The following is a 21,066-nucleotide window of genomic DNA, read 5'->3' as shown; positions in this document are numbered from 1 at the left end:
CCCAAAGGCAGGAGGGATGGTTGGCAAGGTTATGAGACTCCTGAAGCATCTCGTGCAGACGCCGTGCGTGGTGACGCAGATGCTCAGGTTCGGGGGATGCGCGAGCCCCACCGTAGGGGTGTTGGACCACTGTTGTCAGCTCCCTCTTCAGGCGGACACTTTGCGGGCAGCACATCCACCAGGGTCGCTCACTTCAGAAAACAGGGCAATCCACTCCGACCCTTGTGAGTGCAGGACCGACGTGTGTGGGTCAAGCGCTGCTGCCGCCGGATAGAGAGGAGCTGAAGAAGGAATCTGTAAAAACCGAGGAAGAAGTCTGCAAGGGCAGGGGCAGGCAGGCGTGCAGCCAGACCGGCCCTGACCTTGAGTGAGACCGGAGGGGTCGAGGGTCTTCTCCCTGGCCAAGAAGTGAGGAATGATCTTTTTTCCACTTGGTAGAAAGTTCATTTCTATGGGGAAAACGGATGAAAGATTTTCCATGCTCCGTGTAAAAGACCGAGTGAAGAATGCAGCCTGAATGTGGAGTCCCAGGGCTCTTAACCCCCTCCCAGGGGAGTGGCAGTGCCCGAGGCCCCCTGGGCTCCTGCTTGGGGGTATCTGGCCCCCATCTGCCCGCAGCACCCAAATCAGATCTTCCTCTCAAACTGTGGACCTCATTAAAGTGTGCTATGTGCTCTTAAAAAAAACCACACGTTAATTGTTGTTGGTGCGATTTTTAATAATAATTTAAAGTCATCTATATATTCCCAGTTTTGGCCAGGTGGCACCTGCCTGTGGGAGGAATGGAGATAGAGTGGGAAGAGCCTTACGTGCCCAGCAAATGTGATGACTGGCTTCGTCTTGCCCCTGCAGAGCTGTGACCCTGGCTCTCAGTTTCCTCATCTGAAAAATGGGAGTGATGGCTTCATGACATCCAGGGCTCTGAGCGAGCTTGGATTGGCAGAGACCAGGGCAGTGGGACCAACCTCATGGCCACGTCCAGGCCCTGTGTCCTGGTGGTCAGGGGCTAGTCCTTGACCTTGAAGGTTCTGGGGAGGTTTCACCAGGACTCCTGGTGGTGTCATGCTGCTTGGACCTGGGTCTTTGACTGTAAGTTCTGCGGCCCCTCCCCAGGGTACCCAGGCCTGATCCTGCCCCCCCCCCCCCACCAATGGGTGTGCTGCCCATGTGAGATCTGTGCCTCTACCCTCTCCTGCACCCCAGTGCCAGCTTCCCTCTGTCAGGCCTTGAATATTAGGTCAGACCCAAGGAAACTGCTCCTCTGCAGCCAAGTCTGGTACAAGAACGCTTCCTAGAGTTCAGGTCATCAGCCCCCAGATGCAGCTGTTCCTGAGTGGGCTGGGGGCTTCCTGCCCGAGGAAGCAGACAGGCCCCCTGGGTTCCTGGTTCCCCATCCTTGAGGTGATGCTTTGGTTTCCTCGCATCCCTGATTTTCTCTGCTGTGACATGCAGAAACCGTGTTTGCATCTCTGAGCTGTTGTGGGAATTAAATGGGATCCCAGGTTAAATGGGCTGGCACGGAAGATGCTGGGTCCCCAGCCACTGCGGTCATCAATTCATTAACCCCCAGAAAAGGCAGCCAGCTGAGCTGCCGCTGTCCCTCCCTTGGGCTCCAAAGCAGCAGGATTCTGTGCACTTATAGGAACGGGGTTTGTCCACTCCACGGGGAGCACCTTGCCTGTCACAGGCATTAGCAAATCACGAATCAGACCTCCAAACAGGCAGGGTACCGTTTTGCTAAATACTTCATCCAGACGTGGCTTTGCTTGTGGTCTGGGTATTTTTGGTTCACTATATTGAGTTAAGTAGAAGTAAATGACATGTGCTCTTCCTTCCCTGACCCGTCTTTGAGCTGGTAAGGCCAGCTTGCCTGTGCTCAGGTCATGGGTAGACCCGATGTGCCCAGGCTGGAGCAGCCCAAGGCTGGAGGTCGAATGAGAAGAGATGGCCGAGTGACAGAAGTCATTTCTGATTGTTCTGGAGGCCTGGTCCTCCCCGTCCTTCAGTTTTCTCAGTTCTTGGCAAACGCTCTTCAGTGAGACAGGTTTTTTGTTTTGTTTTTTTTCTGTTTTTCTTTTCTTTTTCTTTTTCATACAATTTTTTCTTAACTCATTGTGGTGGCTTCTCTTGTTGTGGAGCACGGGCTCCAGGCACACGGGCTTCAGTAGTTGTGGCTCGCGGGCTCAGTAGTTGTGGCGCACGGGCTTAGTTGCTCCGCGGCATGTGGGATCTTCCCGGACTAGGGCTCGAACCCGTGTCCCCTGCATTGGCAGGCGGATTCTCAACCACTGCGCCACCAGGGAAGCCCGACAATTTTTCAATTGTAGTATAGTTGATTTACAATGTTATGTTAGTTTCAGGTGTACAGCAGGGCGATTCAGTTACATATATATATGTATATCTATTCTTTTTCAGACCTTTTCCCCTTACAGGTTATTACAAGATACTGAGTATGGTTCCCCATGCTGTACAGAAGGTCCTTGTTGGTAATCTAGAGTGAGACAGTTCTTGAGGCAGGATTTATCTACAAGTGACTGTCCAGCTCACTGCACGTCTGCTGTTCCCCCAATTGAGAGCCTGCTCGAAGGGGTGACAGACGGGGCGAATTGGTGGAGTGTCCTGGGCTGCACAGGTTGGGTGGAGGCTGGCAAAGGCCCTGCACACTGCGGACAGGAAGGCCTCCTTGAGGAAGGTTGGACGTGGGTCGCAGCAGTCCCCCTGCCCTTTGCCCTTCCACGACTGCAGAAGTAGAAATGCTTAAAATGCACAAAAACATCTTTTGCAAGTTTACTTCTTTCCCGAACTCATTTCTTTTTGTGAATTAAGAAAAATTTTTTTTTAAACCTTAGTTTTGTTGTTTCAGTACCTTTAACTGGCGATTGGCAAACGAATGAAAAAAGAGTTAAAATTGAAAAAAAAACACATTTAAAGTGTATACAATGAAATAGGTAGTAAAGATATGTGAACAGTCAGGCTTCCACAAAACCTTTATTGTAAATTCGTGGCACGCAGGCTTCTGAGGTTATCAGAGCTGAACACCAGGATGCCCGGGACCCTGTGTAGACGTATCTGGTTCTACGGTCCAGCCTGGCCCCCTGAATACAGAGGACGGTGAGGCTGGGCTCGAGGGCCAGCTGGGAAGGCAGTGTCTCGGCACGCCTCTGGGGCCCGCGTGTGCCATGGTTTTGGGGGACAGGCCCTCGGTGGGTGACGCGAGCAGTTGCAGGCAGAACTGCTCCTGGTTAGAAGACAGGCTGGGATAGGGGGGAGGTTTGAGTGGAGGCCGCTCGGGGCGGGGGGCCGTGGCAGGGGCTCCTGGCTGGCAGGAAGCCCTGCCAGGCTGTGGGTGAACGGTGTGCAAGTGGAAGTCAGGGTAGGGCAGGTGGGCTGGGTCCAGTGAGCCTCACGCATGCTGTGGCATTGCTGACGAATGGGGTTAACCTGCCCCCCAGGTCCTGTCCCTTCCTGGTCGCAGCCTGCAGTTTTTGATCTGAGGACAGGACGTTGGCATTGAGGCAGCCGAGTGTGCACGAGCCAGGCTGGGGAGGTGGAGCTCTGGGGACCCAGCCCGAGGCGCACCCCGGGTGTAAGTGTTTGCTTCTTTAATGCTGCTACTCCTGTTATGATGATGAATAAATCGTGGATCACTAGTAAGGGCATCACGCATCAGTAACCTGCTAGGAAGAGATCGTGGGATAGTTTCAGAGTCCCTGGGGATGCTAGTTTCAGAGTCTCTGGGGAAGGCCCAGCCTTCCCGCGGGGCGGCCCAGCTCTGTCCTCTCTTCTGCTGCACAGAACAGGCTCCTTTGCTGTCAGAGGCACGTGAGCCAGGGCTTCGGGACTTTCCTTCTCTGTCGACCTCCTTGCGATGTTGTGGACTTAAGTTGTGTCCTGGTGGCATTCATTTTGTTTCAGATGAAGATTCCCAGTCTCTTTATTTCCTCATCATTTGAAGCCCCTCGTCTTTCTTTAGTCTTTTAGATTAAGGGTTTTTTTCTTGGAGGGCAGCGAGCTGGTGGTGGTCAGCAGCTGTGTGGGCGAGGGGAACTGAAATCTCATTCCACACCGTTTACTCAGGAGGGTCCAGGACTGGTGTTACACCAGGCCCTGGGAAGCTCGTGGCCAGGACCCCTTGTAAATGGGCCTCGGGTCAGCAGGCGGCAGGCCAGTCCAGGCACAGAGGACTTCCAGGTACCGAGCGTGGAGGCAGGCTCACGCGCAGAGACCACCAGGTGGGATGGGGCTAGTCAGGACACTGGACGCAGGTGGGCTGTGGAAGCTAAGCCAGGGCAGGAGGTGTCAGCTACCGCCTTCCTTCTCCCTTGGGCTGACACCAAACCCAAGGGGCCAGTGGCGGGCGCTGTGGCCGGAATGCATCTGTCCAGCGGTTAAGCCCTGTTACAGCTTGCAGCCGTCGCGGGTGGGGTAGGTGGGAAGCCCCAGCCGCCTGGGACAAGACACAGGTGAGGAATGGCCTGGGGCAGCCCCTCCCAGGATGCTTGCAACCCACTCTCTGGGAGGGCCCTAGGATGTCCGCCAAGCCTCTGGTCAGTACAGTCAGCCCGGCCATGTGGCCATGTGGACGCAGTAGTCTCTGATGGAGCCTGACCCAGCGGAAGCAGAGTGACAAGGGTCTGGGCAGGGACGGGGGTGTGTTTGCTGTGGTGAAGGATCTGGGAGGGCTTCCTGGATGCAGCATCCGGGCTGGGCCTCTGTTATGTGTGAACAGGGTGGGATGCACATGACTCAGCCCTGAGACTTGGGGCAGGACTGAGATTTTGCTCACAGGCTCGGGGCACCTGCTGTATTGTGGGGGCAGGTCTAGATGTGGTTGGACTACAGGGCACCTGCTGTTGGGAGGGGACGGAGGGTGGGTAGTCCATGTCGGGCTGCCTGAGGGTGGTGGCAGCATGGCCCTGCGTGCCTTTGGTCTCCCAGTCTGCCTTCCCTCTCGCAGCCGATGTCCTAATCATGGGGCCGCTGTGTCCCCGAGCCTCAGCTCCACCTTCCTGCCCTTCTTGCTACGGAACGTCTCCACTGGCCGGAGAACCCCATCCGACACACGTGCCGGTCGGGGCCACCTTCGGACCCGCCCAGGGTGGGGAGGGCTGGGGGCGCCGTGGCTGACCCCCTCCCCGCCCTCACGGCTTCCTTGCAATTCTGTCCCTTGGAGCACACCAGCCAGGCCCGACATTGCTTCCTCAGCAACATGCTTCAGACTTTTTAAAGATTAAATAATCTCTTGCTTTTGGGGAGAAGTGGAAAGTCCAGCAAAGTGGCATCAGAGGGCCTCCCCGTGGCTGCGGTGCGTCCCCCGCGCTCTGGCTGTGCGATCACAGGCCCTTTGCCTACTTCCTGCATCTCCCTTCACCGTGGGCTTCGTGGGGCTGGAGAAACCATGCAGGGCGTCCTCGTTCCTTTAAAAGGAACTTTTAAAACCACCTCCTGTTTCTTCTGACACGACAGGCACTACCCCCCACATCTGAGGGTGGTCTCTCCTGGGGCCCTCAGGGCTTCCTGCCAACCCTTTCCTCAGCCGGGTCTGGAGCCCAGAGACACGAGCGCCTGGGGCAGTGGAGCGCGCGTGCGCTGGCCCTGCAGTCTGATTTCAGCGTCCGCGTGTTTCGTCTTGTTTTCTCCCTTGAGTTGACAGATGCACAGTTTGCACCCCACAAGGCCCCCCTGTTGTTCGGGGCAGGTTTGTGGAGCCTCGCGCCTCCCCGCAGGCTGGGTCTGCAGCCCACCCTCTCAGGGAACTCAGGGTCAAACCTTGACCGTTCCCAGGGCTCCTGGGACCCTGTCCGATGTTCCCCGGGGCTCTCACGCTGGCCCCTGGCTAGCAAGCAGGCACGAACACCCCTGATGAGGTCAGTGGTACCCAGAGCAGGATCGGCGTCCTCGATCGGGGTCCTGGGCTCATTTTTCTTCTGCTGCTGCTCTGGGTGGGGAGGGGGATAGAGGAGGTGGGATGCCTTGTGAGATGGCCAGTGGCCATGGGAGCAGGGGGGAGCCAGCTTGGAGTGACCCCTGCCCACCAGGGCCCACAGCTCGGGGGTCAGGCTGACTAGGTCAGGAGACCCGCCCCCCGCATGCTCCCGCTGCCCTGTGCTCCTGGCCCTGAGGGAGCAGACCACGGGGCCCCAGCCCCACGCCCTGCCTGTGTTTGCTGCAGGTCCGTGGCCGAGGCCACTGAGGTGGACCTGAACATGCGTGTGGGGCTGCACACCGGCAGGGTCCTCTGCGGGGTCCTGGGCCTGCGCAAGTGGCAGTACGACGTGTGGTCCAACGACGTGACCCTGGCGAACGTCATGGAAGCTGCCGGCCTGCCTGGGTAAATCGGGAACCCTGAGGGTAGGGGCGGGGGATTCTAATTCAACCTTCTGCCTGGGGATCTGGGAATGCCCGGCTGTCCCAGCCCCACCCGCAAGGCCCCAAAGAGAGTGGGCGAGCCAACCCGGGAGGAGGAGACTGAACGCTGCCCCTGTGGTCTGCCTGGCTCGGAGCTGTCCTGCGTGCTGAATGTTGCTTCTCTTTTTGCTTTCTTTCTCAGACTTAAAGTGGAAAGTGTTCTGCCTTTAGAGCCCCACTAGGGAAGTTACAGATTTCCTTCTAGAGTGAGGACGGTGCATTTCTCACTGGTCCGTGCACTCCTAATGCTTTCTCATTACAGTCGCCTCCTTTGGTCTCATTTTCTTCAAACCATTCCCCAGAGCCAAGGCATCACGTACGGTGAAAACATTAACCCGAGAACTGAACGGGACCTCCCCGCCCTCCACGAACGGTGGGCAGCAGGGGGACGATGTGACTGCAGAAGAGGGTGCTCTGAGGCACACTCCCATGGCCCCACCCTCCCGATTTCCGCCTCTTAGAGGGGTTGGCGGCCGTGCTCGCAGCTGCTGCAGGGCCCAGCTGCGGTTCCCAGGGGCTAGAGCTGAGTGTTAGACACCTGCACACGCATGTCTGCTTCTGTCTTGCGAACCTCAGGGCAAAGCTCTGTGCCCTCCGCTCTGCGGGGCCTCAGGGCCCCTCTGGCCCTGGCTGCCTGTCCCCAGCTGTCCTGTTCTCACCCTAGAGACCTGGCGTCCTCTGGGCCGCATCTTCCCCCCTCCCTCCTGGCCTGACTTTTTGGGGGAGGTGGCGGAAACAGGTGACACCTTTCCTTGTGCCAAGGCCCTGAGCTCGGCCGAGGGACCAGTGAGTGACATCCAAGGCCACTGGCTCTGGAGAGCAGCTTTGAAATTGCAGGAAAGGAGAGCTTACGGGGCTCCAGGAAGCCGCAAGCCTGGAGATTAGAATCCAACGAGCCTGGATCCACGCTAAGCCTGCCACGGGAGTGGCCGCGGCATTTCTAGGCGAGCTCAAAAATCGCGGCATTGTCATCTGTGACCCGGGCTGCCTCTGAGCGTCCGCCTGGGGGGACCCTCTTGGCCACCGACCCCTCCTTCCTCCAGGGCCCCGTCCTTCCAGCACCCCTCCGCTCCTCCTGTTCTCCACCCTTCAGAGCAGGGTCTCGGTGGGGGGGGGCACCTTCTCACTGTGCCTGCCCCTCGCCCTCTGGGCGCCAGAGTGAGTCCCAGCAGTAGCCCGCCTGCAGCCCCGCTGTCCTGCACAAAGTCCAGCCCCCTGGCCGGCCAGGTGGCGCCAGGAGCCGCCCACCTCCCTCCTCCCCTGCCCACTGAGGTCTTTCAGCGTTCCGCCTGCCGTGCGGACAAGCACACGGACTTCCCACCGCCAGGGACCCCGCTCCGCAGCCCCCTCACCTGGCCAGGGCGTCTTTCAAGTTCCGGCTGACCGGTAGCTTCCCTCCTTCCACTCTACCTACCAGTCCCATGGTGGGGGGCGTGCATCCTGCCTGCCCTGCTCTCTGCTTTGCTTCTTTCTTCCCTCCTCCCCCTCCACTCCCCCTTTCAGAGACACCCACCTCAGGAGCACAGGGTTTACCGAGCACCTGGCTTTTCCAGGACGGGGGAGGGTGATGTTGGCAACGAAGACAAAGCCCTCGGCCCCGGTGGGGTTCACGTTCTTGGGGGGTCACAGGGGGGATGCAGAGAGGGGAGCACGACACGGGGCCGGGGGGAGGTGCCTTTATCACCTGTCAGCCTGGGTCTCCTGGGCACTGAGGTCAGTTCAGAGCTGGGCGGGGGTCTGGGGCGCTCACAGGCCCTTGGGGGCACTGAGACCCTGGCACTGCACACGGAGCGCCAGGAGGAGGTGCGAGGAGGAGGGAAGATGATGAAGGTCCGAGCCTGAGAGCTCCTGAGAGGAGGGGAGCGCAAGACAGGAGAGGGGCAGGGGAGGGTGGGGTGGTGAGAGGGAGTGCGGGCAGCCGGGAGGAGGGCCGGGGAGGAGGGAGAGCCGTCAGCTGCGTTCAGTGCTGCAAAATGAGGACTGGACACCAGATCGGGTGCGTGCAGCCAGCGGTGGCCTCAGCAGAGGGTGCAGGGCACACGAGGGCCAGAGCGTGAGTGCCTGGCTCCCAGGGAGACAGCATTGCGACTCTCCCCGCAGGGCAGGGGCGGAGCGGAAGGAAGCTGGCCTGGGAGGGGCTGCTGGAAAGCTGCTCTGTGAGTGGGGACCAGGGGCTGTTGAGCCACCCTCCCCGGTGCCTCTAGGGGCCTGGCACACGTGGTGCGTGCACCCCTCGGGGTCCTGCCTTGCCCTTGCAGCGGGGCAGGGGGGGAATGTGTGTGATGGGGCTTTTCCAGTAACCTTCCGAGAGGCCCCTGGAGATGGTGTCCACCCTGGAGCTTCTCAGGGTTTCCTCACTCTGCCTCTCTTTAGGTTTGCTCTTTCTTGCACTATTCTTAATGTGATGCCTTCATTCTTTTAAAAAATTTTATTTTATTGAAGTATAGTTGGTTCACAATGTTGTGTTAATTTCTACTGCACAGCGAAGTGATTCAGTTACACGCATATATATATCAATACGTTCTTTTTCATATTCTTTTCCATTATGGTTTATCACAGGATATTGAATATAGTTCCCTGTTCTGTGCAGGAAGACCCTGTTGTTGATCCATTCTCTATATAATAGTTAGCATCTGCTAATCCCAAACTCCCAGCCCATCCCTCCCCCTTCCCCCTTGTCCTTCTTTTGCTTTCTTCATCCACCCACCTATCCACTCATCCATCCTCCATACTTCCTCCATCCACCCATCCATCCTCCATCCATCCATTCTGCAAGCACTTATCTTCTATTCATTGGGTATTCGGGGAGTGTGGCTGGTCAGACAGACAGATGGACGGGCGGACAGATGGGAGGAATGAGTCACTGCTGTGTCTTTACCCCAGCATCTCACGCTGGGACCCCTGGGACTTGATTCATGGACTCCTTCCCCAGGCCGTACACCCTGAGTGGTTGCCTTGGAGAGGCCAAGGCCAGGGAGGGATGGGGCACCTGTCTGCTTCTTGGTGGCAGGAGACCACACAGCCCTCTCTGCTGCCCTGAAGCACACACGGCTCCTGGTCAGCCCCAAACTGAAGTGCTGGATGCATGTTCCAGGCTGCCTGGAAGCAAGTGAAATTGGGTCCTGAGCAAATGGCCTACCCGCGCCCCCCACCCCAGGGGCCCTCAGGTAGGAACCATGATTGGGGTCACCTGCATACCCCACCCAGCTCCAGGGTATGGTGGAGCCGCCTCCGCCCCAGGTCCCACATCTCCCCACCCCTCTTGTCTTGGACAAGACAGTCTCATCAATAACTGGGCTGTGGTGCTGCGGGCCTTAGGGATGGCAGACACTGGGCGTCCCCACCCTCCGTCTCCAGGGCAGGCGAGCTAGCGCGGCTGTCTTCACTCCCACCACCTGTGTTGGGGGAGGGATCGCCCCGTGAGTGGTGGGCGGCACTTGGAAGTGAGGTGGCCCTATCCCCTTTAGTGGCCTTGCTGCTCAGGACCAGCCAGGCCTCCAGTTTCTCCCCAGCCCAGGCTGAGAGCCTGGGTGCTGTCCATTCCCACCATGTGCTTTTAGGGCAACCTGCACCCGAGACCCCTCCTCTTTTCCAGAGCCTGAGATGCTCTGCACTGAGAGCGGTTGCTGATGTTTCTGTCTCCCTATTGGCCCCTCAGCTCAGTGACAGGACTGTGCCGTCCCGCTCTGTGGTGGAAGGAAGGGAGGAAGGAAAGGAGGGAGGGGGACCAGTGAATGAATGAGTGGATGTGCGTGCATTTCTGAGACTGTTGATGCCGTTTGCAGTTCAGGGCCAGGCTGATGGGGTGACAGTGTCCCAGGTGCCCTCAGGGCCAGCAATGGGGGGATGCTCACTCCTGCCTCAGTGCCCTGCATGTGTCTCCCCCTCCCCGACCGAGGAACTCAGGAGACTGTTTGGGGACGTGAGGGCTCAGGTCTTTGCAGGGAGTGTTTTGCATGCTGGGGAGTTTGTGTTTCTCCCTAAGCCCCAGTGCTCAGGCCTTGCTAAGGGTCGGAAGCTCAGGCCACGTGTCTAGGTTACGTGGGGACTGGGTTTTGCTCAGGTTATGCTACCTGAGGATTTCTCCTTCTCTCACCAGAAAACTCACTGGGGTGGGCATGAATGCCGCACACATGGCTCTGTTCCCACCCGCCCACTTTGTGTGGGGACAGTGTGGGCCTGATGTCAGGCTGGGGTCCTCCCGCCCTGGGGGTTTGGCTTCTCCCCTCACCTTGCCCCCCTCTCCTTCCCTCATCGTCCTTTCTGTGTCCTCTGACACTTGCTTCCTTTGTCCCCTTCAGTTCCTCTTGTGTCCCTCTGGCCCCTTATCCCCTCTGCCTGCAGCCCTCCCTGTTCTTGGCCCTCCTTTGCACACTTCCCCCTCTCTCGTGGGGTCCCTCCCCTGCCCCATCCCACCTGTCAGTCCTCCTGTGCGTATGCCCCAGGGAATCTGAGTGTTCCTTCCAGAGCTCTGCCAGGACCCCGCAGAGCATCGCCCGGATGCCTCCCAGACCAGCTGCGGCCCCGCAGGGGAGGCTTCGTCCAAACCTCCGCCTCCTTTTCCGTAGGAAGGTTCACATCACAAAGACCACCCTGGCGTGCCTGAATGGTGACTATGAGGTGGAGCCGGGCCATGGACACGAGAGGAACAGTTTTCTGAAAACTCACAACATCGAGACCTTTTTCATCGTGCCCTCCCATCGGCGAAAGGTGGGCTCCAGAAGGGGTCCTGTGCGGAGCCTTCTTAAGGACTCATAGCTCCCCAGATCGCTGCTTCTCAGACCCTGAGCTCTGCGCACATGGGAGGGTGTCCCCGCTGACCTTGTGTCCTGGGCCTGGCCTGTTGCCTGTGAGGGGAGGGCCGTGGGGGAGGGGAGGGGATGGAGCTTGGAGTCAGGGCCCTGGGGTCCTCGAGGGCTGGGCCATCCTGAGTCCTACTGCACCTCCCTGGGCCTTCACTACCTCTCCTGCAAATCAGGTTTGAGAACCCTCTGCAGGAGGTCAGGGATGGGGTGCGCTATGGATCAAGGGGTGCTGTGCAGACAGGAAGGCTTGTGACCATCCTGTGTGAGCGCTGAAGGTCACTCTGTCCTGGGAAAGTGATCTGGACACGATTGAGGGTGACCGAACCACTTCCGGGGCTCAGGTGAGGGGCGCAGAACTCAGGTGAGGGACGCAGGACTCAGGTGAGGGGCGCAGGACTCAGATGAGGGACGCAGGACTCAGATGAGGGGCACAGGACTCAGGTGAGGGACACAGGACTCAGGTGAGAGGCACAGGACACAGGTGAGGAGCGCAAGACTCAGGTGAGGGGTACAGGGCTCAGGTGAGGAGTGCAGGACTCAGGTGAGGGGCGTAGGACTCAGGTGAGGGACGCAGGACTCAGGTGAGGGGCGCAGGACTCAGCTGAGGGGCACAGGGCTCAGGTGAGGAGTGCAGTGCTCAGGTGAGGGGCACGGGACACAGGTGAGGTGCACAGGACACAGGTGGCCACAGTACTTCTTCAGGATACAAGCAGGTCAGGGAGAGCTTGGGGTTTCACTGTCCTGGTGCATCCGTGGGCCAGTGCTCTCCAGGCCAGGATGCGGTGGCACCCATGTGATGTGGGAGCTGGGGATGGGTGTGGCACTGGCCAGGGGAGAGAAATGGGGTTCAGGGCAGGACAGGCAGGGCAGGGTGAGCTGACTTCTGGAGGAGGGGAGTGAGTGTGTGAGGGAAGGGCAGGTGTGAGAGGTTTGGGTGACCAGCTGGGGTCAACCTGGGGACATAGGAGCAGAGGGCAGGGCGCCAAGGAGGAAAGCTTGCGAGCTGCTGCCGGGATGCAGGAGGTTGTGAGTCAGAGGAGGGAGCCTTGGTGCCATGAGTGGATGCCGCCCCACCCGTCATACAGAATTAAACAACAGCGTCAGCCATGGCTGCGGTTTGAGGGTGGGAAGGATGGCGAGGTCTGTACGATGAGCAGCCCCTTGGGAGAAGTTTGGGTTGAGGAGGAGAGAGAAAAAGGTGAAAGGCAGAAGGGCAGGTCTGCAGGACGGACCCCGGGGGCCAGTGGGTGACACTCATCAGGGTGGTGCTGCCCCAGCTGGGTGATGTCCATGCATCCGCCCCGGGATTCGGGCATCGCTCTCGTTTCAGAGGCATTGGGCGTAGTTGAGACCTGCGTGTTTTGGGACTGGGTTGCCGGTTCTGTTCCCTGCTGGGTCTGGTGAGCCGTAGGTCCTCAGCAAGTGGCCTGTGATCTCCCTGCCCCGTTAAGTTCGTGCTCCCCGCCCAAGAGATAGGACGTGTGTGTCGGCTCACAGTGTTTCTCTTTGCTGCACGTCCACACAGATATTTCCAGGGCTGATTCTCTCAGATATAAAACCGGCCAAGAGGATGAAGTTCAAGACCGTGTGCTACCTGCTGGTGCAGCTCATGCACTGCCGGAAGATGTTCAAGGCTGAGATCCCTTTCTCCAATGTCATGACCTGCGAGGACGACGACAAGGTAGGCGGGCCCCACCCCCGTGTGCCGGTCCCGCAGGGAGTCCCTGTGTGTCTGTCCTCCCAGTGCCGTCCTGCTGTGGTCGGCTCCAGTAGCCCTCGTCCTTCACCTCGCATAGTCTTGTAAATGCTGTTCAGAGCTGGGCTGCTTTTGCTTTCCTGCAAAACACTTTTCATTACGTTGTGGGTTTTTTTTTGCAACTTGGCATCCCATGGATTTATCGGTAAATTCAAGCCACAGTCCCCCAGCCGTTGTTTAAATCTGTCCTCAGGATATCTGTACGTGTCAGATATTGTATCGCTGGTTCCGGAGCCCCCGACCTCCTCTGTCTTCACCCCGAGAGCCTCAACGTGGTGTCACCCCAGCCTTGCCCTTCACCTCTATGGAGAGCATCTCTGGCCATCCCCTCCCTCCCTCTCTGGCTCTCGTATCAGAGGCCGCTCCTTCCTGGGTTAAGTCCCTCTAATTCGGGGTGCATAGCCTCCAGCACCTGACGGAGGTTCCTTTTGTGGGTGTTCCTGCAGGTGACCTGGGTGCAGGATTTTCCGTCTTTCTTCTTGGGTTGGTCAGAGTCACCTTGGTCTTTAGTCTGCTGGGATGGGGCGAGGCCTGGGGTGAAAGCCTGGAGCTGAGCGGAGGCAGCATTGTGGCTGGCGGGGGGATCCTTAGTGTCTGCTTCAACCACACAAGCATACTGCCTGTAACCCGGGGCCAGAGACCCTGATCCCTTCCCCCCCCAGGGAAGACCCCGGTCCTCTGGGGCAGGAGGGCCGCGTCCCGGCAGCCTGGGGTGAAGCCTGTGCTCCGCCACTTCGTCAGCAGCTTTGAGCGTCCTCCCCGCGTCCTCTTGTCATTGGCCCTCCAGTCCCCTCACCAACGGCTGTGCCTCCTGAATATTCTGACTTTCACTATCACCTGTGCTCTTGGGTCTGCACATCCGTGACCGATTGCCTGTTTCCTGAGATTGCATTGCTGCTTCTGCACTCTCATTTTCTCCTCCGTGTGGGTTTTATGCCTTTAAAAGGAATTCCCTCACCACAGTTTTAGTGGCTTTTCAGGAGGAAGCAAAATCCTGCTGACTCTCGCTCGTGGTGCCTTATTCTAGAGGAATTTTCTTGTGATTTTGATGACGAGCTCCTGTTTGGGAAAACTTTATCTGGAGATGCCTAAGAGCTCTGTTGCTGGTGAATTCCCTCAAGAAGATGGGCCTTTCCTCTACTGGCCTCGCAGGAGGCTAAATGCCCGGCTTGTGGTTTTTAGATGTCCCAGGTGGTATGCAGCTAGGTCTAAGGCCAGCTGTCTTAGACCAACCCCACTGCATGGTCTCTCCTGGTTGGTGTTTGCTGACGGAGCCTCTCAGGGTCTGGGGTTCAGCCGGAGGGCTTTGACCTCACTGCCCATCTTGCTTGGGCCCCTGGATTTCTGTGAGCCCCATGAAAGCTTGATGGTACCATTCCCTGGCCTGCATTCCTACTGTCCTGACGCTTCTGGCCTCTGGTCATTTTCCTTACTTTCTTGCCAGCTCAGTTGTACATTTCAAAGTGTGTATGAGTTAATATATTTACCCAGAATTTGTAACAGGAGAACTCTCAGGCTTTCTTGTTAGCCAGATTTAATCACTGTCTTCTTCCCGCAGTACACCCGGCCCCAGCCCCCTTGATTCAACTTGACCCCCCCGCCAGGGATGGGACTGGGGGAGGGTTATGAGGTGCACAATTTAAATATGCATCCAAAACTCAGTATCAGGTTGTGCTTCCCTGGTGGCGCAGTGGTTAAGAATCTGTCTGCCAATGCAGGGACACGGGTTCGAGCCCTGGTCCGGGAAGATCCCACATGCCACGGAGCACCTAAGTCCGTGCGCCACAACTACTGAGCCTGTGCTCTAGAGCCCGCGAGCCACAACTACTGAGCCCACGTGCCACAACTTCTGAAGCCCGTGTGCCTAGAGCCCGTGCTCCACAACAAGAAGAGCCACCGCAACGAGAAGCCTGCGCACCGCAGCGAAGACCCAACACAGCCAAAGATAAATAAATAAAATAAATGAATTTATAAAACAAAAAACCAAAAAAACCCCTCAGTATCAGGATAAGTAATAGTGCAATATTTTAAAAAATCAAATGTAATCCAAAAGAATCTACAATGAATGAAAAATCAAATTTTAGTTGAAGCCTGGGCAGTGCAGAGCCATCATCCTGGAGCCTGAGGCAAGGGCTGGTGTCCCCAGGACTCCTCAGGGGGGTTGGGGTGCGGAGAGGGGAGGGAACGCGTCATTCCTGCTGGATTGCCCAGGGTGGTGGAGTTAATAAGGCTTTTCCAGGGCAGAGCCTGCTGACCTGTGAAAGGAGCCTATGACCCCTGGATTCAGACTGTGTCTGATGAGCCTGCACAGCTAACATCAGCTTCTCCTTCGCTGGGGCCGGTGGCTCCTTGGTGTTCGCACTCGGACCACAGAGCGCCAGTAACACCCCCGCCCCAGCCATGGCTCCTTAGGTTGGGGAGGAATCGCACACCTGGGCTCAACGCCCAGGACAGGAGCTGTGCAGCTCCTCCCGTCCCTCCCATCCCAGGGGTTGGGGGAGGCAGACCTGCTGTGTGCAGGGCCCCTTCCCTCCCTCCTTTTCTTTTCTTTCTTTCTTTCTTTTTTTTTTTTTGCGGTACGCGGGCCTCTCACCGCCGTGGCCCCTCCCATAGCAGAGCACAGGCTCCGGACGCGCAGGCTCAGCGGCCATGGCTCACGGGCCCAGACGCTCCACGGCATATGGGATCTTCCTGGGCCAGGGCACGAACCCGTGTCCCCCGCGTCGGCAGGCGGACTCTCAACCACGGCGCCACCAGGGAAGACCCTTCCTTCCTTTTCTTCCAGCGTCAGGAGTCACGGTTGGATTCCTGGACTCCTCGTCCCCCGAGCCTCTCACCTCCCCAGCTTTGCAGCCCTCCCGCCTCCCTTGGGAGCATGCGTGGTGGTGTCCTGGGTTTCGTCCTTGGCGCCCTGTCCCCGCAGTCTCCCGCGGGTCTACCCTGTGTGCTCAGGGTCCCCATGCCCCTCTCCGACACACCCAACATCTCTGGTGCTTGGGACACCTCCGCCACTGCCTGGCTGGCTCCAACGGAGGAGACCGCAGCCCAGGCCTGCGCTCTGCTCTCAGGCGCCCTCTGCACCCAGCCCGCTTCTCTCTCCGTCACGCCGCCTCCTCCAGACTCTGACCCCTCGTCCGCAGGGCGCCCGATTCCGGCCTCGATGCCCCCTGGGCAGCCTCTATGGGCCCAGGCAGCTCCCCTGCTGGGGAGACAGAGAGCACAGCCTCCATGGGCAGGTGCCGCAGGCTGGGAGCCGAGCTGGGAGCCCGGGCCTCTGCTGCCCTGCTCTGTGCCCTTTCATTGCCACCTGCCCCCCGCGATTAGTGAAAACGAGGATGGGGAAGGTAGAGGGCTGGCACCGTGGGGGGGGGGGCATCAGAGGATGAAGACAGGGCAGGCGGCCTGAGGGGGGGTCCATGGTGGTCCTGGAACAATGGGGTGGAGAGGCTGTGCACGGGCGGGGCCGGCCACCAGTGGGGACATTTGGGGAGGATGACATGAGTGCCCCGTCCGGTGACCCCCGAGCAGAGCAGCCCCTGCCCTGCAGCCGTTCTCCCCGGCGGGTCTCAGATCCTGCATCTGCTTTAGGATGAGGTCTGCCTCATCGTTTCTGTTCCTGTCTTCCGTTTGCTTTATCCGCACCTTGAGCCTGACCGAGGGGGCCTTGGAGATGGAGCTGGGGAAGCCGGCGGGATCAGGGCAGTGGGTTCCACTGTCGCCTGTGCCGAGTTTGTGAGACATTGTGTCCCAGGTTCTGGGGGGTGACTCAGATGTACGTGGTCAGCCTCAGACCACAGCGCACCTGGGGTTCCCGTGTTCCTAGCCTCTCCTGGGTCAGCCGTGTGGGAGCCCAGGGTGAATCGGCCGCTAGGTGGCGATACCGTGCACGCACCTCCGGCCAGGGACCTGGGCTTCGGGGTTTGGTGTCAGGGCTCCAGCACAGCTTTAGGGTACTTCACGTCCAAGGTACTTCTCTCCAGTAAATCCAACCCCCGCATGCTTACGCTTGTCTGTTTCTTCCTTCAGTATTCCTTTCTGATTATAAAAGAAATTTATTGTGGAAAATATAGAAAAATACAAAAATGCACAAAGAAGATGAAAAGCATTCATCTACAATCCGATCACCCTCAACCAACCTATCGTCAACATTTTCGTCCTTCTAGCTTCTTAGATGTGTGTATATTTATAAATTTCTACATAGAATTGATGGGATGATATACAATCAGTTTGCTGTTTGTTACTTTTTTTTCACTTGCCAGTGTATCATAAGGGTTTCTTTATATTATTGACTCTTCCTCAAAAATAGGGTTCTCTAATCATTGTGTAGATTTCCAGCCTAGGGAGAGACCGTTTACTTACTCAACTTCCACTCGACTTCCATTGATATTTAGGTCATTTCTGCTTTTATTGTTTTTTTTGGGGTTTTTTTTTAAGCAAAGTCAATGATTCACAGCATTTTTTTGCTCACGAAAGTGCACTTACATCTCTGATCATTTTGTAAAATGGATTTCTCTGAGTTGAGTATCTGCGAGAGTGGGTGTGTAGCTGGTTAGAGATTGTAGCGCCAGTGTTACCTATAGCAGCAGGTGGGAGCCAAGCCTCCCCCTCCCGGGCCAGCGTGGGGAGACGCTCTCTATGGAGTCCCCTAATACTGCCGGTAGATTTGCCCCTTCCAGAATGTACACCAGGAGCCTTCCAGTTCTCTCTCCCCTTTTAAAAAATGCTGCCTCTCTCCTTCTCTTCAGATTTAAAATTACCTAAGCATATTTATTTTAAAATACAAAAGTAACATGTACCCGTGATACAGAAAGTCCAATCCCCCGAACTGTTTACCATTTTGTGTTTTTTCTTCCCCCCCAGAAAAACCTGGCTGTGTGCTAGAAGGTTAATGCCAATAAGACCTGACCTATTTAACTGTCCCAACGCCCTGTCTTTTCACTCAGTGACAGACCTTGGAGATCCTGGAGACTCGTACCAGGGGGCCTCTACCTGCAGACAGACTTGTTTCCCGGTGCCTTGCTGATGCGTGGGAACGTGATTTCCAGATTTCTTCTCTTGGCCATCGGTGCTGAGAACATCCTTAAATTAAAAAAATTTTTTTATACATCTTAGTGAACTTTACAAGGATAGCCTGCGGTAACTTCTTTGTAGTGAAATCATTGCATTAAATGGTGCATGTATTTTAATTTGTGATCGCTGTTGCCAAATTGTTCTCTCCATGTTTTCCGCACTCACTCTTGTGACAGCTTCCCCAGCACGGCCTCAGCACAGTTTAAGCATTGTTCGTTGCTTCATGCCGCGTCTCCCTTCCTGATCTGTTTCAAGGTCTGCAGAGGGCCTTTCCTACCCTGTTTCCCAGCTTTTTGTTTTAAAGATGGCTCGGAATATTTTAGAAACATAGTTTCCACCATTACTGCTTGAATTTGATGAAGATCAAGTTCTAGCTTATGTTTGGTCCATACTTATTGAAACTGATTGTAATAACTTTTTTACTTCTCTTGGGTTTCCTTGATATACAGTGGTATCACTTTTAAATAGTGATAATTTTTGTTTCTTTTTTTACATCCTTTATTCAATGATAGTGATGAGTGGCATTCTTTTTTTCATTCTGGCTTAATTAGTTAAAACAAATAGAGTTTTCTTATTAACTGTGATGCTTTTGGTAAGAACTAGTAATGGGTGCCCAATGATCTCAAGAAAGTAGCCCTGTGTTTGCACTTGTTAAAATGAGAAGTAGATATTGAATTTTAGCAAATAATGTTTGGTATCTATTGAGATGATCATTCTGGTGGCTTTTCTTCTCTGACTCTTACAGGGTAAATGGTATTACAGGCTCCTCCAAGGTTTCTTTGACATCTAGTAGCTTTTTACTTGCTTTGTGTCCCCACCGAATCAGGATGCCCCAGGTATAACTACTGCAAGGGACAGCGGTTGGCTCCCCTCTCTGTCACCACAGTGATGTGTGTGCCACTCTTTTGTCACTGGCTTTTAGTTGTCGCAAGAGGACACTCTGACCCCTGAGGTGACAGGCTGACCTGAGGTGGATCTATATGTCCACCAGCCCCAGACAAACCAGACCAGAGCACAGTCGCCACTGGCCACTTACCTTCTGAGCTTTAGGTCACTTACCGTGGTCGAGACCCAGGCCAGGTCTGCCCACCTGGGAACAACCTGCACTGGCATCCGGAAAGCTGCTGGACAGAGCAGAGACACTTGCTGAGCTGGATCTGGGCATGGTGTTCTCGTTGCTTAGGCCTCAGGAAAGACTTCACGCCTCAGGACGGTTTCCAGGGGCTCGTAGGATTTCTCGTCTGAGATCACCCGACAGAGCCATCCCTCATGGCCCCGCTCGAGAGCTCTGTGCTTTCAGCTGCTGCCTCCCCTCCTGGCCAGTTTTGGTTCAGCCCTTATGCTGGCCCTTGTCCGGCAAAACTCCAGTGGGTTCCAGTAAGAGGTTCTGCTCTTCCTTGCTCCCCGACAGCCCATGTCCTTGAAGTGGATTAAACCGCGAGCTGTCATCCATGACGATCCAGCCACCACACCATTACCATTGTCCCCCGGGGAGCAAGGGGGCATCGTGTAGATCCTAACACGTTCATAGTTGAAGGTAAGGTGGCAGCTTTACAGCCCACTTCACAGTTTAGATGAAATGGACAAATTCCTGGTAAAACTCAAAAGGCAAAAAGACCCAGGCAAAAGTGGAAATGTGAATACTCCTTTGTCTGTTAGGAGCTCAAGTCTTACTAAATTGCTTCCCAGGAGGAAACTCCCAGCCCGTACGGCTCTGACGGTGGGTTCTCCTGGTCATTGAAGGAGTTCTAGTGCCCCCTCATATACGGACTCTTGCAGAGAAGAGGAAGGAGAGAACTTTGCAGCTGCTTCAAGGAGGCGGTGGATACCCCCTGATGAGGACGCCTCTTGGGAGGCGTGAGCCTGGCCCCTGCCCCTGCTCTGGGAGAGGTTCAAACAAGGAATTCTTCGTGGAAAAGGGTGGAGAAAAGCCACCAGTTCTTAGGCTGATGAGTCATTTCTAGAAAGTCGTCTGTGAAGTGATAGCATCAAGCCCCTGGGGTATCCCTGTCCCTTCAGTAGGTGAGGGTGGATGGCAGGGCCGCTCATTGGGCCCTGTGGGGAGCTGGATATGTGAGGGGACTGGGTAAGACCTGGGGCAGAGCAGCTGCCTGCTGCCTGCTCCCCAGAGGGGCTGATGCTGGGCAGAGACCGTTTCTCAGACCACGGCCTTCCTGGGGTGTCAGGTGTGAAAGGAGACCTGAGACGCAGCTCTGTGCTTTGCAGGCCTGGGGACACTTTTACTGATCTCAGCTGCTCATATGCTTCAGGAAGTTGGGTGCCCAAGCTCAGCCCCAGGAAGTGCATGCCTGCCCAGTCTACCCCAGGCCAGGGTTTCAGCTTCATGCTGTGGGAATGCCCCATCTTCCCTGTCCCCCAGTTCACCACCCTGTCTTCTTGTAACTACCACACCCCATGGCAGGTAGAGGGCAGATTGGGATTGGAGGAGCAGACAGGTCATAGCATCCAGGAATGCTGCTTCAGAGATGTGTGCTTTCAGAGGTAGTGCTAATCAGGAGTGGGTTTCAGGACATATGAAGAAAACCCCAATCATGGTGGCTTGAACAAGATAGCGGTGAGTTTTCTCATGGATAAACTAAATCCAGAGAGCAGGCAGTTCAAGGCTAGTGTGGTGGCTTCACAAGCATCTTGACCAGACCCTTTCTCTTTCATTATTCTGGCTTGGCTGCTCTGCCACCTCATGGCCCAAGGTAAATGCTGGGGCTCTGGTCATTGCATCTGCATTCCAGCCAGCAGAAAGAAGGCAGAGCTGGCAAAAGGCATATCTCTCTCCTCTTGAGGATGCTCCCTAGCAACACTTCTGCGTATAGCTCATTGGCCAGAACTCAGCCACACAGCTGCACCATGCTGACAGGGGAAGGGGAGAAAGGCAGTGCATTGGCTGAGACTAATGCCTTTATAGAACTTGGGTTCTGTGACCAAGGGGGTATGAATGTCGGGGAGACTGCCAGCAGTCTCTGCCACGCACTTGCATCTGAGACCCTGACATCGGTGGGTCCATGGAAA

The 21,066-nt window shown here is 56.4% G+C and overlaps 1 protein-coding gene across 2 annotated transcripts in view; it reads left to right on the top strand.

Moving 5' to 3' along the window:
- ADCY1 (adenylate cyclase 1) overlaps positions 1-21,066 on the top strand; it is a 116,358-nt gene that overhangs the window by 59,512 nt on the left and 35,780 nt on the right. Inside the window, exons 6-9 of one of the 2 annotated variants that reach the window (XM_073809499.1) lie at positions 6,173-6,331; positions 10,977-11,118; positions 12,739-12,894; positions 14,688-15,023. In XM_073809499.1, coding sequence (XP_073665600.1) covers positions 6,173-6,331; positions 10,977-11,118; positions 12,739-12,894; positions 14,688-14,777 — 547 coding nt within the window. In that variant the 3' untranslated portion in view covers positions 14,778-15,023. Of the gene's footprint in view, positions 1-6,172; positions 6,332-10,976; positions 11,119-12,738; positions 12,895-14,687; positions 15,024-21,066 lie in introns of those variants that run through there. The other variant, XM_033862808.2, reaches the window with a different exon arrangement.

This window comes from Tursiops truncatus, chromosome 9 (genome assembly GCF_011762595.2).
Source record: "Tursiops truncatus isolate mTurTru1 chromosome 9, mTurTru1.mat.Y, whole genome shotgun sequence".
In the NCBI taxonomy this organism is placed as follows: Eukaryota; Metazoa; Chordata; class Mammalia; order Artiodactyla; family Delphinidae; genus Tursiops; species Tursiops truncatus.
Note: the sequence above shows the minus strand (reverse complement) of the source record. Positions and strands in the feature narration are given on the sequence as shown.